The following is an 18,351-nucleotide window of genomic DNA, read 5'->3' as shown; positions in this document are numbered from 1 at the left end:
CAAACTCTCCTTAACTTGAGAAAAGGGGGCGTTCATTAAATCCCACACAGTACTGTATGCCTTGATTGATAGATTACATCTGAGAAAAGGAAAATTGTAAAGTTGATTTTATTGAGAGCAAAACTGAATTTGAATCCTGAAAACTTTTACTATGTATTTGCCTGGATTAATTCCATAGCTTCCCCAAACTCCTATAGCAGGGAATGGATAGACTTCTGATCCTAGTGCAGAAATGAGCTTCATAAACAAAAGACTAAATCCCCTGCGAGCTCAGAGCACATAAATAAACAATCACTAGCCAGTTCCCTTCTCGAATCATGTGTCTGTCTACACACTAGGGTTTAATCCAAAGAGAAAGAGGGGATTATTTCATCAGAAAGATGAAGAACACCCACGTCAGGATGGAGGGAAAAGCAGAAGAATGATGGAAAAACATCAGCTGAAGGATGAGGGATCAACTGAATGGAAATAGTGTGAAGTACAAAAAAAAGATGCTCAGCTAATCTGGGAGTGAAATAAGTGTAGAAAAGTAGGGCAAAGAAGAAAGAAGAGAGTGGATGAATTGATGAGTTTCCATTTCTGCTTGTGTGTGTGTGTGTGTGTGAGGGAGAGAAAGATTGAGAATGAAAGAAAGAGAGGGAGCTGCAGCTCCTACAGTCATTAGTCATTTATTAGAAACTACATATTTACAAAACTAAGGTCTTTGTCTGTCAGAAGTCAGTGTCAGGCCAGAGAACACTGGCATTCGTCTGGTGACTGCTGCTTCACTTATGCCTATCTGTGAGGGTATCTGAATGGAGTGGGTTTTTTCCTCCTCTGCTGCTGTGTGCTGTGAAATCTGACCTGAAAAGGGGGACTGTTTTACAGTTTGCCATTTCCGATGCTAACGTCTGGGTCTGCTGACAAGGAGAGGCTGTGTCCATTGGGAATCCTGCTACTGTTCCCCATGGTTGGTGTCCTGCTGTCACTGTTGTTGGGTGATGTTGACCAATGGAGTGTGTCCTAATTGCCGCTGCTTTGTGGCGCATCCTCGTGCTGGTGTTCCACGTTGGGAGAGTTTTCCCGTACTGGGGCAGACTGGGGGACATGACCTCAATATCTGCTGACTGTGATGGGTAACCTGCAAACTCTGCTGATGTGTTGACCTGTTGGCTAATTTTGGCCAATTTCCAGCTACTGGCAGGCTAAAACTGTTACTGTTTACAATGACTGTCAATCGTGGGACCCATTTTAACCCAGGGTTTCTGTTTTTTTATATATATCTCATCTCATCTCATTATCTGTAACCGCTTATCCAGTTCAGGGTCGCGATGGGTCCAGAGCCTATATATATATATATATTTTTTTTTTTTTGGTACAAATTTTCACTCATTGCGAATACTGTGACTCTGTTTATACTTTGATGTTCTTTGTTCTATGTCCTAACTTTATCATTGCTCTGGATTCTCGAAAAGCAATTTATAAAGAAAATGTATTATGATGATGATAATTATTATTAAAAAAAGTATACATTTTGTCATAAAGGAACTAGACAAGCTTAGGTTTATTAAAATGATTTATCACACAACAAATGTATCATCTGAAAAAAATGCCACAGAAAAGTTCAATGCAAAATGTTTTATATCAATTCAAGCTGCTCAGTGTGAAGAATCATTTTAAATGTATGATTCCATTATATCATACATTAGATTGTGGTATTCTAAACATCAACTCCCAATGAGACATCTGTATTATCTGTACAGTCAGTTTCCAGACATCTAAATATTATTACATTTAATTCCTTAAAACATGTTTCACTGATCATACTATTTTAAGAAGTGTATTATCACTATTGGTACACACAATAAAAAGGGCACAAAAGAACATGTCTTGTGCAGTAGTAGTGTGGAGCTGTGAAACATATTGCTGTTTATAAAGCTAGTGTAACATTTAATATCCAGATGATAAATTTGATGTAAAAATGTGGAAAATACATTAAATCAGACTACCAATATATTTTCCCTTTAATTTACTTTACATTGCTTCCCCAACCTTACGTTAAGGGCATTAGGACTGTCACAACTTTCAAAGATTTAATGTTTAAACACATCACAGGTGGTCCGTGAGCTACTCCGTTAAAAGTATTTTCTGATCCTGACTAGGATTGTGGTGAGAATCAAGCCTACCCAGAATCATTGGGCACAAATAAGGAACACGCCCAGGACAGGGCTTCATGTTCCCTGTGTATAGTCTCCATAGATAATCATTGACCAATAAAACAACACAAATTTAGTCTCCATGCCCAGTGTTATCAGTCTGAGTGGGGAGCGTAAAGCCGCTGAGCCCTGGGCTCAGGGACAGTCAAACACTTCTCTGGAGTTAAAGAGCTGTATCTAATGCCTTTGGGATAAGTTGTGATCCAGAACTAATCATCTATAGTTGACCTCACTAATGTTGCTGTGACTTGCATCAGATCCTCACAGCAATGGTCTAACATGTAATGTAAATCTTAAAAAGAGTAGATTCTATTACTGCAGCAAAGAGAAAGACCACTGATTAATGTTTGTTTATTTGCTGTGTTTACAACTGTGGTCTCAGACAATCTTCCCACTGAAGACATGCTTTTTTCATATAATTACACATCTCCAGAAGCTAACACATTATTAAGGCCTCAGACCACGGCTATGTTAGTGTTTCAGACGTAATAACTTCAGATTTAATAATGTGTTTATGTTTATGTAATAATGTGTTCTTATGGAGAGATAAAACAACAATGGCTGTAATCCTCAACAGACTAGGCGATAATTACAGACAAGAAATGCTCTAAGGAAGCCTTTTAAAAAACACCACACATCCGCCTCATAAGCACAGGAGGGGGATTTCCACTGAGGATTTGGCAACACGGGGTCACTGGGTTATCATTAGTGAAACTGAACTTAACTGAATATACAAACACTTAACTGATGTGCTTACATTTTATAATAATAATAAAAATAACAACAATCATTCTGATAACAATTTCTAAAAAAAATTAAAAAATTAAAAAAATTAAAAAATAAGTGTGGAGCAGATGTACATGAGCCTAATATTACTGTGCTGTGAAGCAGTGGCACTATTTTCTCTGGTGTGATAGAGCTCCATTCATTATATTCGGAATGATCTGGAGTCAGTATCTGACTAGATTAATGATTGTGATAAAGTGCACCCCTCATCCACCACAAAGTGTGATGGAGAGAGATGTTCTTTATGGGTAGATTTGAGCGAGGGGTCTGTAGCACGGTAAGAACGACTGAATGGAGTACAAGATGTTGGTTTTGAATCTTTTTCACCATTATTTACACACCAGACTTTACAGCAAAATATACATGAGCACAATAAAAAATATGAAATTAACAAACAAAAATCTCTATGAGCAGAGAAAATAAAAAAAGAGAAAAGAAAAGACTAATGATGGCAAAGTCATATGAGTCACATTGTTTAACACTCTGAATGGCTGGTTCACTTTGAAAGGTCTCATACCACCTTCTAGCAGAGTGACCCCTTTACTTCTTTTACCCCTTCTGGTATATATATAGGTAGCCACTCCCCCTGGAATATACCATTTCTAACACCGGTAAAAGCAATAACATCTAAACACCTAGGCTTTATAATCAGTAATTAAGAATGAATAATCAATATTCACAATATACAGTTGTAACGGTGTCACTATTAACATTGTTCCACAACTTCAATATTTATTAGCTAATGCATTTCCCCCTCCAACCAGGTTCTGATTCCCCCTTCCTTCTTTTGGAGGATGGATTCAACCAGGTAAGTAAAACTCCATGTTTGGTGCTAATACTCTTTTCCCTCTCACATGAATCTGAAGGTGAATATTAATGATTACCAGTAAGTATATAAAATGATCTCTATTGGTGATGTGTAAATATACTGTACATCATCACAATGAATTTATGGCTGCCATCCAATCTAAAAAAAGAGACTTCTACAGTGAAGAGGAGCAAATTCCTGATTGACACCTGCCACTTAGGAAGAAAATTCTGGTTGAACAAATGTCCCAAAATGTTTGGCCATATAGTGTTATGGGCACTGCCCTGCAGTAAAGTTATTATTTTTAATACCTGCTCTTTTTTGCTGTTGCATGCAATTCTCAAAATAGAGGTCTGATGTTGACAGATAAAGTAACACTGTTTCCTTGGCAACTACAAGATACTGACATACTCTTGTTTTTGCAAATATCTGGGTTATCTCTCTCTCTCTCTCTCTCTCTCTCTCTCTCTCTGTAGGTGCCTAAATCAGCTTTTTTTGTGTAAACATTAACAATTTTCCATACTAAGATTATTATTATTATTATTATTATTATTATTAAGAAACATTCTGCATTAAAATTCTTGATAAATAAGACAGAGCCATTGTACTCCAAAACAAAATGAAAAGTGGACTCATCTGATCATAGAACATGTTTTCACTGTTTTTTTTTGACCATCTGGGATGAGCATGGGCCCAGAGAACTGCATAAAATTGATGTATTGCTTTGTCATTGCATAACAGAATATCAGGTTGCATTTCTTGATGCAGCAGCAGATCGATTTAAGTGCCAGTGGTATCCTAAAGTACACTTAAGCCCATGTAGCTTTATGTAATCAACGTCGCATTACACAGTTTCATGTGGTGCTGTTTGAGGGCTTGAATGTCACTCACATGGGCTGACTTGCCTCTGGGTTTCTTGAATCTTTTCACAATATTTCAATGTAGATGCTGAACATTGAAAATTGTTCTTTTTTTTATCATGTTTGGCACTATGTGGGGAGCCAAAATTCATAATTGCTTATAAAGATTCCGCTTTATGTGGATGTTCATTTTACACATTTGTATTCACCCACTTATAATGGAATGTGTCAAAATGTGTAGATGAATCACACATTTTGATTTTATAGTTCTGTAAACTTAACATTTCTGGAAATAGGGTTTGTACTTTATGGTCATATTCCTGAGCCATAAAAACATCTCATCTCCTGCTCATGACAAGCTGGTTAACAATTAAAAATAAATTAATCTTTCAATCCATCTGCTTTGAGAGAGAGCCCATTTTTATCCCCTCTTCTCTCAGGAATTCAGAATGGGTGTGATATTAATTATTGAAATCTATATATGGATTTCTCATTACCTGCATTGCTAAAAATAGCCTAAAGGAAGTATAAGAGAGTACCAGAAAGAAGGTCATTCATGACATTAAAGCAAAAAATCCCAGTATATCAGACCTGTCACACACTTTTTTTAAAGTATATTTATCAGGAATTTTTCTCTTGGTTGCAGTAACAAATTTTATAATTTTTCTGGGATGACATTATACTAGATAGTGTAACATTGTTGTGAGAATAAATATTTGGATAAATAAAAGTGGTACAATGGTTTCTTTGAGCAATATACAGTTCCAGTTTGGACACATCATCTCATTAGTCATTGGTGGAATAGGGCTATTTACTGTATAGAACTGTGTACCAGCTCTACCTCTGTACAACCCAAGTTATGGTCTCAAGCTAAAACTGAACTCTTGATGAGGCCACAGCCGTTTACTGAAAACCATTCCAGGTGACGACCTCATGAATCTGACTGAGAGAAGGCCAAGAGTGTGCAAAGATGTCATCAAAGCAAAAGGTGGTTTGAAGAATCTGAAGTATAAACAATGTTCTGTTTTTTTAACACTTTTTTGTTTACTACATAATTCCATGTGTTCCTTCATAGTTTTAATGTCTTCTATATTCATTTACAGTATAATGTAAAAAATTATAAAAAAAAAAACAAGAAAAATCAAAGATTCGAAGATTCAAAAGATTCAAAAGTTTTGACTAGTGCTGTACATTCACATTATGTGGAAAATGGCCCAAAACAAAGGAAACCCTCCCTGTGTGGGTGTGTCCAAACATTTGACTGATACTGTAGAAAAAACATTTTTGGATCCATAAAGAATTTTTTTTTTACAATATTCAAGCAAATGTAATAACAGAAAAGGAGATTATTTGATTTTTTTCATTAAAAATATCAGTGTTGTTTTAGCCATTATTTCAGCACCGACTGCAGGGTAAATTCCATCCATTTTCTGGGGCAGAGGCAAACTATGTGCTTATGCTTTATGACTTAAGCAATTACTTTAATGTTAGACTTGGAAGCAGAGCTTGCATATAAAACATTTTATAGCTTTAATTTGAAGCCCGTTTAAGCCTAATAGCCCCAGTGAAGAAAAAAGAAAAAGAAAGAACTGTGTCATACCGTGTCCTGCTCCGGATTCTTCAAGGGGTTCCTCCAGCTCTCCTAATTACACAATGGTTGAGAGAGGCTATTAATATCCATTTTTCAATCTAGCAGAACGCTAGGAGCCAATTATACAGACTCCCTCAGGTACAGAACATACACACCCACACACTCTCAAACACACACACACACACACACACACACACACACACACACACACACACACACACCCAGCTACAAATGAACCAGGAGTGAAATCTTGCAAAACCAACACTCAATGCAATTACACCAGCTTTTTCTCATATTGCTAAATTTCAGGCCTTTCCAGACGCAATTACATGATGTTTAAAGGTAATAGTGCCCACAGGCAGACAGCACCCACATTTAGAAAATTAAACAATAAACCGCAGTTCCAAGCAAGTTGAGACACTATCTGAAATGCTGTTAAATCACAAATAATTTATATGTAAATCTACTTAAAGCTTAATAATCTAAATTAGATCAGTGCAAATATATGAAATGTAGAGTTTCACAACTTCATTTATTTTGCTTCTTTTAAATATATAAGTATAAAATTCTTTGTTGTCAGCAAATTCTATAAAAAAAGAAGCAAGTTTGCAATCACTTTTTTGAGGAAAAATGGGTTGAGACTTAATACTTTGTTAAAAATAAATTAGCAAATAATTCACCAGTTTAGGAACAATGTTTTGTTTTGAATTTTACCTGAAACAGGCTGCACATCAAACTTTCAAATTATTTCTGGAAAAAAAAAGGACATGGCCAAGGAAGAGAATAAAGGACCATCAGTTTTGTTTCACTATGTTCTTCAATGATTAGGACCACCACAGGGCATGTATATTTGGGTAGTGGATCATTCTCAGCGCTGTAGTGACACTGATGTGGTGGTGATGTGTTAGTGTGTGTTATGCTGGTACAAGTAGATCGGCCACAGCAGTGCTGCTTGAGTTTTTAAACACTGTTCATTCACTGTCCATTGTGTTAGACACATCTACTTTGCTTCTCCTCTCTGTAGATGTAAACTCAGAGACAGTAGCTCATTTGTTGCTGCACAGTTTGAGTTAGTCATCCCCTAGTCCTTCATTAGTGGTAACATCACGCTACCCACGCTGTTTCTTTTGGTAGGTGGACTATTCTAAGTCCTGCAGTGAAAACAGGGTGAAACTGGATAAAGAAACTATGCAGATCAACTACAGTCTGTAACTGTAAAATGTCACCTAAATGCACCCATGGTCTTGAAAACTGTAAAATTTCAGAAGTGCACCTATGGTCAGTGGAGCAGGTAAAAAGGACAGTGGTGTAGAAAAAAGAAGAGCATTTTGATGTTTTAGCTGATTGGTGTCTTAATATACTTTATTGTGTTAGTGATATTAGTGGATAAAACAAGGCAGTGTAACACTCCAAGCGGTATAAATTATTATTATTATTATTATTTTTTTTTTTTTTTACATTTTTTTACATTTCATGTCAAATCTTTGTCTTACTGGAATTCTGTGAAGCTGCTTTGTGACAACATCAGTTGTAAAAAGCACTATACAAATAAATTTGATTTGATTTGATTTGATATAGTTCACTTTATTTGGTTTAAAGTTTGTATAAACAGTCTCATTCTGCTATAATTTTACATAATGCATATCCCCTAGTTCTGAAAGAGGCGCATATATAGATAAAAACACATTTAACATACAGACTCTAGACTAGACTCTGGTGTGTGATGTGCAAGCAGTATCAGTGAAATCCAGACAACTTTATTACAGTGGTTTGCCACCCATGACTTAATATGAGTTTTATGAACAGTCATTAGACAGCCACAACACACACCCTTCTGGTCATAATCTGTTTTGTTGAAGTATATATTCTTATTAGGTTTGTTGGGGTGTATTTCTTAACGCAGTTTTTGGAGACAGTAAAAGCATTCAGTTTTGGAGAATAAACCTAAAGTATACCAAGTGTTGAAAGGGGTTAAGGTGTGCAAATCTTGCCAAAGACATCAAAACTGACCAAACACGGGCCAAACTGTGATGTCATTTGTTTTGGTTGGTGGAATAGACAAATATTCCACCAACTTGGTATACCCCCGGAGGAGCTGGAAGCAGTGGCTGGGGAGAGGGAGGTCTATGTTTCTTTACTCTGACTGCTTCCCCCATGACCCAGACTCAGATAAGCTGTGGATAATGGATGGATGGATGGATGAATAGACAAATAACAGGCTTTAAATGTTTATCAGAGTAAAATACCAGAAAGTACATGTGATTTTTCTCATAGAAATAAACAGCTCAGGCCCAGGGCTTGGCTAGATACTAAAGGCAAAATGCAACACAATGACAGCTGCACAGAGGTTGAATAATGATTGGCACCGAGCAATAAATAATGATAACAACAATACTCTGTAGTTCTAAAAAATTTAAGTCACCTAAACTAGGACTGATTGTACTGGTAATGCAGACCACCTGAGAAGGACATTGACTTGCAAATCAGTTTGCTACACATTTGTCTCATACATGCTGCATGAGGATTTCCAATGGGGATCTGGTATCTCAGAGCCCCTGCATGGGAACCACTGGAAATAAGCTTCAGATACAAATATAAAACAGGTTTCCAGTTTATTTGCTTTGGATGAAACTGTATACATTTTTTATTACTATTTCCATCATTGCTATCAATTCAGAAATCAAGCTTGAATATGACATTTAGAAAACATAAAATATTAATCTCTATTTATGTATTGAATGTATTATTTTTTTCTGTGCTTTTGCATATGTTGGGCCTTAGGATTTCCAATATATACTTTTTTATATATACCCATTTATTGTCTTGTTGCCAATTTCACCCATAGTTTTTAAGACCTGAGCAAGTAAAACCACTGGACAGTACAAATCACCAGAGACGAACTGCCTAGATCTTTCAAATCAGCTGACAGACGCCTGAGCTGGCCATGCTCTGTGATGGGGGAGAAATGGGCTCATCCTACAAACCCCTACTTCGAAGCCAGTTCTGCTCTCACGAGCTGCGTTTGAATTCCAATTTAACTTGTCCTTGCCTACTTCCACTAACCACTTGTGGCCATTTACAGTACAAAGGGATAGGGAAGGGGGCAAGAAGAAGAGGGTTTTCCTATCACTTGCCTTTGGCAACAAACACAAACATAAATCCCAATTAACTAATTTCTTTTGTGATTTGAATGGACTGTCTACACTGACAAATTGGCAAAAAATGTGAAGATATCAATGAGTAATCACCAGAGATGAAAACTGAGTTAGTATTTTTTTTTACCAACATATTATTATTATTATAATAATTAATTATTAAGTATTAATTATTATTACCAACCACACTCCAGTGTAAACTCTGTATTTCACTCTGTATTTTATGTTACATGTTTTTGACATGTTGAGAATTGTGAGAATCTTTTTGTTTTTGGCCTACATATTTAATCTGCTTTGTCTGCCATTGGTTTCACCACTGCTATGGAAATTATGTCACATCTCAGTGCATTCTGCTTCTAAAATGGACATCTATGTTAACCCATTCCTTCACCTCTGAGGGCTTTTTTTTAACACTTTAGCTCAAACAGGAATAGAAAAGCCTTTACAAAGGCGTCAGGGGATCCCCAGAGGGGAAATACTGAGGTAAAATGGACAACAGCAAGTTAAAACCAGAACTGAAATGCAGGTTAGGGTTTGCTCCCTCAATCTCCCCAGGTTAGCGCAAGCACTTAAACAGCTGACTCATCTTGAAACTGTCTAATCATTATTTTGAGTGAAGACTGATTATCACACCAAGGAAGACACTTTAACCAGTGTTGCAAAATGTACCCAGTGTAATTAGTTTTAGCTCTAGAGGTACAAGGTTGATTGTATCTAAGACAGCTAACAAGTCAAATCAACATATCCACACAACTGCATTTTTTCATACCTACTTTTTCCGCCATGTAAAGCGTTATTAATAGAAAGTTAAAATGACTTTTATTTTGTATTTTGTGAAAGGTCATTTTGATAGGATCAATTTTTTTTAAAAATAAAGTTTGATGTGTAGGCTAAGCTTTAGGTGTTTCAGCATTATTAGCTAGCTATTTAACACTGTAGTCTACACTGAGAGCAAGCATAGCTGAAGTTTATCAAGTGGTGATTTTCACAGAATGGCACCTACATTACTTGACTCTACATGGTTCTGCTTGCATTTAAGTAACTTGCTGTGGAAAAACCATAGCGATTGTGAACCAGAAAGTTGTTTCACCCTACTTTGATGGCTTGAAACCATGAGTGAGCAGATACTAAAAAATTTCTTGGCTCCATGTACCAGGTAAAAAAATTCCTAAAGGAATATAAAAAAATCAATGTTGAGTAGAGTAGGTACCATGCAGTGGAAAAGTTACTCCTTAAATGAATGAGGGATACGACAGAGGAATAGTTTTTTTTCGATTTGGGAGTGAATACATTTACCAAGAACCTCGGCATAATATAAAAATTCTCAGCCTTTAAATTGACAAACATAGTATCATACTAAAGATGTACACTTGAAGGTACAATTTGGTCATATCAGGCTACTGTTGCTATAGCAACAGAGGGTATGATAGAACTTGGAACATGGATTTTGACAAGGACAGAAGTATGGATAAAATTCAGGAGGTTTCTGGAAGGTAGCTGCTGTTGCAACGGTGCTGTGGTTTTCCAAAATTTAGAACATTTCAAAGTCAAGATCCTTTAATGGGCAGTGTGACCATTGTCCTCAAGCTGTCTCTAATAACTGCCTCTTCTTGTGCTTCAGACATTCTCTGTCTTGTGAGAAGGCTGTGATAATTCGACGGCAACATTGAGAGCATCAATGAGAGCATTTACATGCACTTAATAATCCAATAACTGCACAGAATCACATTTTGTGAGTAATCAGATCAACACATTTGCACTTGCATAATCACTTGGGAAATCATGAGTCTGGCAATAATCTGATTTCTGTTTTACAACAGCCAATAATATCACGGAAAGACATGACAATAACTTCATGCTGCTGCTTTTTGTAAACATGGACCCACTTTACCTGCAAATATTGATCATATTTTGTTATGATTTTTAATATTATTCAGTGCTGCCCTCATCACAACTTTCTCTACACTGCCGATGAGACAGAAACAAGCTTTTTAAAACTAGAATTGGTTCTTATAACCATTCAGATACAAAACAGTGAGAGAACTTTAGAATATGTGTCAAAGAGGGCCCTGCCCTCTTCCTAGGTATATTTCAGCACATGCGCAGATTGAGAAATCCAAAAGAAATCAGGGTATCCGTATACATGCACTGAGAAATGCATCACCACTTGAATAATCGGATAACTACAAATATCCGATTAAGAATTATTAAGTATATGTAAATGCACTTTGAGTTAGATTAGGTGGGTGATTATTTCTGGATCACTGAAACCATTCCAACACATCCTGGAGATAGTGAAAGTAACCTGGGGGCTTCACACTGAGTCCTCAGAAAGTTCTCTCTTCACTACCTCTTCTCCAGATTCAAGTTCCACCCTCATCACCGCCTTTTCTTCTGCTTCAGACTTTTCCTCCTCTTAACAATCATTTCACAGAGTTTGTCCATTCCCTCATGGAGTCCATCCCCAATGATCGCGCAGGCCGGCTGGACATGGTACGCAGCTCCAGGTCCAATATCCTGAAGGTCCAGCCTCCGCTCCACCTCTGCAGCTGTAAGGGATCCTGGCAAGTCCTGTTTGTTGGCGAGGATGAGCAGTGGTGCCCCCTGGTGCTCAGAGAACCGGGCCACCCTGTGAAGTTCTGCTCGAGCCTCGTCCAGCCGCTCCACATCCACCGAGTCCACCACGTACACGATGCCATCCGTTCGCCGACTGTAAGGCCTCCAGAGCGCTCGCAACTTCTCATGGCCACCAGCATCCCAAAGGTGGCAGGTGACCCCGCGACCTGACAGCCGCACTCGCTCTGCATTGAAACCTATGGTTGGAACAGTGTTTACAAACTCATTGAATTTGAGCCGGTACAGAACCGTGGTCTTGCCAGCCGAGTCCAGGCCCAGGATCACCACGTGCAGTGGCTGGAAGGTCGTGATCGCAGACAAACTGCTGCCCATTTCCAAGAATCAAAAAGTCGTGTGGAATCCCATGGGAGGCAGATCAGCCAATAGTTGTCCCGCCCAACACAGCTGGTCAGCAGATTCTGAAAATGGAGAACGGAAGACTATACTATATAAACAGGTAAAATAACCCCGCTCCCCACAAAAAAGACAAATTAGTACCATTAGCTGATTATAAAATTATTAATTGATATTAAACAGAATAAGCTATCACTAGAGCTAACTGGTGCAAGACAAGACTTATCATGTTCAAAATCATTGCGTCATACACACATCCATGCACTGAGTCTCATTAGTAAACAGGAAACAAACTGATGTTAATCAAGCTAAAAGCCAGCTAGAATCTGCTAGCTGTTGCCCCATTAGTTAGTCTTGCTTGGTATATCATTAGTCAGATTCCAGACAGCACACTAAATCTCCCATATTATAGCAATTGTAGGGGTGGTTTCCTTCCAGTAAATCAACACAGGGAATACAGCATACAAGATATTGTGGCTGTCTAATGAAAATATGTATTTCCCAAAATAGTACTTTTACAGGAGACTGGGAAAAAATGTGTAACTTTCAGTGGAAGTCAGTGTAGAAAATATTTTATTCCAAGTAATCTGGAGCCTTTCTATTGGTCCATTCATCATTATGTTGTAAACTAAATATCCACAAAGATGCAGAAACACGTATTTAATTGGACAGCAATGATATGTAATATTACGACAATGGTACATAGTACGAAAAATAAGGCTCTTTAACTTAAACCCATTCTATTGTCATGTAGAAACACCCCCTCGCAATATAATGATTTTAAAGAAGAAAGCTTTATGAATTTGAATGGTTCTTATAGTGTTTTATAGTGTTCTTAAAGTATCTCAAGGGTTTTTTCTAAAACACTTAAATGCTTTGGAGACTCTTTAAGTCTTTTAAAGTGTTCTCCACACTCATATATAATTTACAAAAACTGAATCCTTTAAAAGGTATTTATATGAATTGCAGCCCTTACTGAAGAACCCTTGAGGAACCATTTTTTAAGCGGGGTCATCAAAGTTGCTCCCAGTGCTAATGGCTTCTCCTTAAATATAATATGTTAATTAATGTATGTTCATGAATGTATGTAGCAAAGACAGATTTGTGTAATTGCATGAGTAAAATTGAAGTTGATAGACTTGTGCGTTTACATAAGCTCTACTTCTGTAATCCACCTTTATACCTAAATAAATCAACGGTATATAAATTATTGTAGAAGGTATTATTAATGTGTGATTGCACCTTAGAGACTCATTAAATATTATGACCAAATCTTCCATAAAGGTGCTGTACCTCTACACTTTTTCGTCATAAAAATGTCATAAATGTCATAAATAAATGATCATGCATTAAAGAATTGAAATGGCTATTTGAATTCTCGTGGATCTTTAAGATGTTTATATTAAAACCTTTCAAGAACTCACATTTTTAGATATGCCCTGTCTGCAAATCTGTTCCAATAAGAGTCTGCAGGTGCTACATACCGGCTGAAATGCAGCTGGAGAATGACAGAACCCATGGTTTCTGGAGAACCTGAAGGAAAAACACAGTCAGGATGGAGACTGTCTTTTTGTCCGTTCTGTTATCTCTGTGCAGGTTCCTCTCTCATTATCCTTCCACCGTTCACCAAAGAAATGAGAGGAAAGAGATAATTTTGGGGCAGGTGCAGAATCCAGAGAAAAAGAACTGTAGAACTACAGGATGAAGTACAGCAGACTAAAGTCTGCAGGACCTGGGAGAACCCAGGAAAACCTTGTAGAACCTTGAAAGACCTTGCAATCCTGTAACAACTTGGAAAAACCCTATGTTCCTTGATCATTTCTATTCATATCTCCTGCATCTGTTCTCTCCAGTCCATGCTGCTCTTCTGCTGCTACGTAGACACACACTACGCTAGACAGATGCTAGCCTGTGTGCGTGCGTGTGTGTGCTTGTGTGCATGCACACTCCTCCCACAGACACACACACACAGACACACACACACATACACACTCACACACACACACACTTGCCTTAATCACATTACAGCTCTGTTTTTCCCAGCTTTCTGCCTGGATAAGCACTGCTGCACATTGAGTTCCATTTCCACATTAAAAGAAATCACTGACAAAATATGCTCAGTGTCTAGATATTTATAGACACTTAAGAGGCTTTTTTTGGGTTGTATTATCTTCACAGAAAAACACTGACCCATAGATTAATAAGTGAGAATAAGGTTAATATTTCCAATACCAAGAATATTTCAGAGCTATGTACAGCCCCCACACCTCAGCACTGTGCTGTGGAGCAGTGGAACTGTGTTCTAAAGAGTGACAGGCTTCATCCAACCATTGGGATGCTATAAAATTTTCACAGCATTGTACATTTTCCCCAGAAGATTAGAAACTGGAGACAGGAGATGCTGGAAACCTTTGGACATAAAGTGTTTGAACTGGTTTAAATTTTCCTTTGGCCTGATGACACCTGCTGTTTGAAAGTGGTATAAAAACAAGAATCTGTGATTTGTTCATTCTTGCACCTTTATTTAACTGGCAAAAGCACAAAGAAATGTTTTCATTCACAATTACTTATATGATTTTACACATTTAAAACTTGACCATCTCAAAGGGTCCAATGTTTCAAAATCTGACCCTGAATTCTCCATGCCAGCATCAACAGGGGACATCCATACTCAGAATATTATCTGTGGTAAGTGCAAAAGCTAACATCTGTCATGGTATGGGGTGCATCAGACATGCCTCAGCCTGGGGAGTTGTTCTGAGAAAGTGCGGTGCAGCACCCCAAGCTAAATCCATGAGGGGGATGCAGTGGTTGTGATGATACATACGTTGATGTGTTCAATGGGCTATTGAGACAACAGCAACACTTCAGTGTATAAATTAAGCAGGAAACTCACTTGAACATAAGGTTAAACCGTTTGAGTTATTGATCACCTCAGAGGAAATACCATCAGTAACCACTAGATGTCATTCACTACCTTTTGAATTCAGTTCCCTGTAATAGCGCACTACAGGGTGGGCCATTTATATGGATACACCTTAATAAAATGGGAATGGCTGGTGATATTAACTTCCTGTTTCTGGCACATTAGTATATGGGAGGGGGGAAAACTCTTCAAGATGGGTGGTGACCATGGCGGCCATTTTGAAGTCGGAAATTTTGGATCCAACTTTAGTTTTTTCAATGGGAAGAGGGTCATGTGACACATCAAACTTATTGGGAATTTCACAAGAAAAACAATGGTGTGCTTGATTTTAACGTATCTTTATTCTTTCATGGGCTATTTACAAGTTTCTCTTTGTTTACAGCCATTGACGTGTCGCAGAGGTTAACATGTGAGGAGCGGATAGAAATTGTGTTGATGTCACAGTAACTGGATCATTGCAGCAGATTTCAATGCAAGACTACCTACGAGACCACCCATCTCTCATGCTACAGTTAGCAAACTGCTTGCCATGTTTCGTGAAACTGGTTCAGTGTTGGCTTTGCCAAAATGTGGACGCATGAAAACTGTCACTAATGAAGAAACTTCAGTGGCTGTCCTAGCTTCATTCAGCAAGAGCCCACAGTGTAGCACTTGCTGCATGTCACTGGAGAGTGGCATCAGTCGAACATCCCTTCGGCGAATATTAGCTACTCACAAATGGCACCCTTACAAACTGCAGCTGCTGCAGCATCTCAACGAGGATGACCCAGATCGGCTCACTGAATTTACAGAATGGGCAAAACAAAAATTTGGAACACGACCCTCAGTTTACACAGAAGATTTTGTTCAGTGATGAGGCAAACCTTTATGTGAATGGTGACGATAACAAACAAAACCACCGGTATTGGTCTGACACAAACCCACATTGGATAGATCCTTCCAAGACTGTTGGAACAAAAAAAAAATGATGGTATGGTGTGGTATATGGGGTACAAAGATAGTGGGGCCATTCTTCATCAATGGAAAACTCAGAGCCACTGGATATGCGAAATTGCTACATGATGATGTGTTTTCCTCTTTATGCACTGAAGCTGGCGTGTTCCCTGAGTTTTTCCAGCAAGATGGTGCACCACCACATTATGGGTGTCAGGTCCAAGCATTTCTAGATGAACAGTTTCCTAGAAAGTGGATTGGTCGTCGTGGGTAATCTGACCCCTTTAGACTTTTATCTTTGGGGTCATCTGAAGGCAATTGTCTATGCTGTGAAGATACGAGATGTGCAGCACCTGAAACTACAGATACTGGAAGCCTGTACTAGCATTTCTCCTGCGGTACTGACAATTCAAAACAATGAGCGACACATTTTATAAGTGGTCGGAAACTTGTAAATAACTCATGAAAGAATAAAGTTATGTTAAAACCAAGCACACAATTGTTTTTCTTGTGAAATACCAAATAAGTTTGATGTGTCACATGACCATTTTCACATTGAAAAAAACAAAAGCTGGATCCATGCCCCACTTCAAAATGGTCACCACCCATCTTGAAAAGTTTCTCCCTCCCATATACTAATGTGCCACAAGTAGGAAGTTAATATCACCAACCATAAAACCAAGCACCTAGGCATGCAGACTGCTTCTGCAAGCATTTGTGAAAGAATGGGTTGCTCTCCGGAGCTCAGTGAGTTCCAGCATGGAACTGTGAGAGAATGGCACCTGTGCAACACGTCCAGTTGTGATATTTCCTCACTACAAAATATTCCACTGTCAACTGTCAGGAGGAGGAGAGGAGGGACTGTATATTTTATCCATCACGATCTTTAGCCTTATTCTAAGCATAGATAGCTGTGGCCAAGCAAACCATGCCTAAGCCTGTGTATGCACTTACAACGCCCTCAATTACTGGCACCCGTGGTTAAGCTGTGTTAAAAGTCTTAAAATAAATTCTATTTTTATTGTAGAAGCATAATCTCACACTGAAAATAGTAGAAAAATATAACTTTTAACTCAAGTAAATAAAAAAAATAATGAATAAAAACAAATCCCTCAGAAATGATTATTTTTCATAAAATCCCCTTTTATACAACTATTGGCACATCTAAAAATTCCTAGAAAATAAATGAAATTGAAGCATTTTGTGTCATTTCTACTGTAGTTTATAAAGTTGATCAGAGCATCTAGGAACCTCTAATTAGTAATTCATCGCTTTGTGTTCCCTGGGGTAGAAAAAGGATGTGACACAGAGGCCTATTTCTCTTATCCAGTCTTCAACATGGGAAAAGATAATTGAACACACTATTCAAGTAAGGCAGATGTGTGTCAACCTTCAAGTCTGGCAATGACTACAAGAAAATAGCCAATCGCCTACACATACCCTTATCTACAGTCAGAGCAATCATCAAGAAGTTTAAAACAGCTGGAAGAGGGGTAAAAAAGCCTGGACGAGGACGTAAGTTCACCTTGTCACCACACACAGTAAGGAGGGTGGTAAGAGACGTAAGAAGTTCTCTAAAGTTCACAGTTAGCAAATTGCATCAAGGATTAGCATCTTGGGGTCACAAAATCTCCATAACAACCATCAGGCGCTATCTACATGCCAACAAGCTGTTTAGGCCTTTTCTCACCTACAATCATAAACATGAACGTCTAGAGTTTGTTAAGTGGTACCAGGACTTCAACTGGGACCATGTGCTTTAGTCAGATGAGACCAAGATAGAGCTTTTTGGCAACAAACACTTTAAATGGGTCTGTTGTAACACAAAAGATGAGTATGCAGATAAGCACCTCACGCCAACTAGGAAGTATGGGGGAGAATCGGAGATGCTGTGGGCCTGTTTCTCTTCCAAAGGTTCCGGGAACCTTAACAGGGTGCATTACATCATGAACTCTTTGAAATACCAGGACATTTTAAATCAAAACCTGGTGGCCTCTGCCTGAAAGCTGAAGATGGGCAGGTCTTTCAGGAAGATAATGACCCAAAAATTGGCCAAATCTACACAAAAATGGTTCCCCAGACACAAAATCAAGCTCCCCCCAAAACCATCTCAGTCCCCAGACCTCA

The 18,351-nt window shown here is 38.2% G+C and overlaps 1 protein-coding gene across 1 annotated transcript; it reads right to left on the bottom strand.

Annotated features, from left to right (window-relative positions):
- Positions 1-7,783: 7,783 nt before the first annotated feature.
- Positions 7,784-14,222, bottom strand: LOC136678272 (ADP-ribosylation factor-like protein 4C). Its single transcript, XM_066656258.1, has 2 exons — positions 13,850-14,222; positions 7,784-12,430 (listed from the first exon to the last, which is right to left on the bottom strand). The coding sequence occupies exon 2, from the start codon at positions 12,342-12,344 to the stop codon at positions 11,775-11,777; it is 570 nt and encodes a 189-aa protein (XP_066512355.1). The 5' UTR covers positions 12,345-12,430; positions 13,850-14,222; the 3' UTR covers positions 7,784-11,774.
- Positions 14,223-18,351: the final 4,129 nt, after the last annotated feature.

Source organism: Hoplias malabaricus, chromosome Y (assembly GCF_029633855.1).
Source record: "Hoplias malabaricus isolate fHopMal1 chromosome Y, fHopMal1.hap1, whole genome shotgun sequence".
In the NCBI taxonomy this organism is placed as follows: Eukaryota; Metazoa; Chordata; class Actinopteri; order Characiformes; family Erythrinidae; genus Hoplias; species Hoplias malabaricus.
The sequence above is the reverse complement of the archived record's forward strand: the minus strand, read 5'-3'. Positions and strand labels throughout refer to the sequence as shown.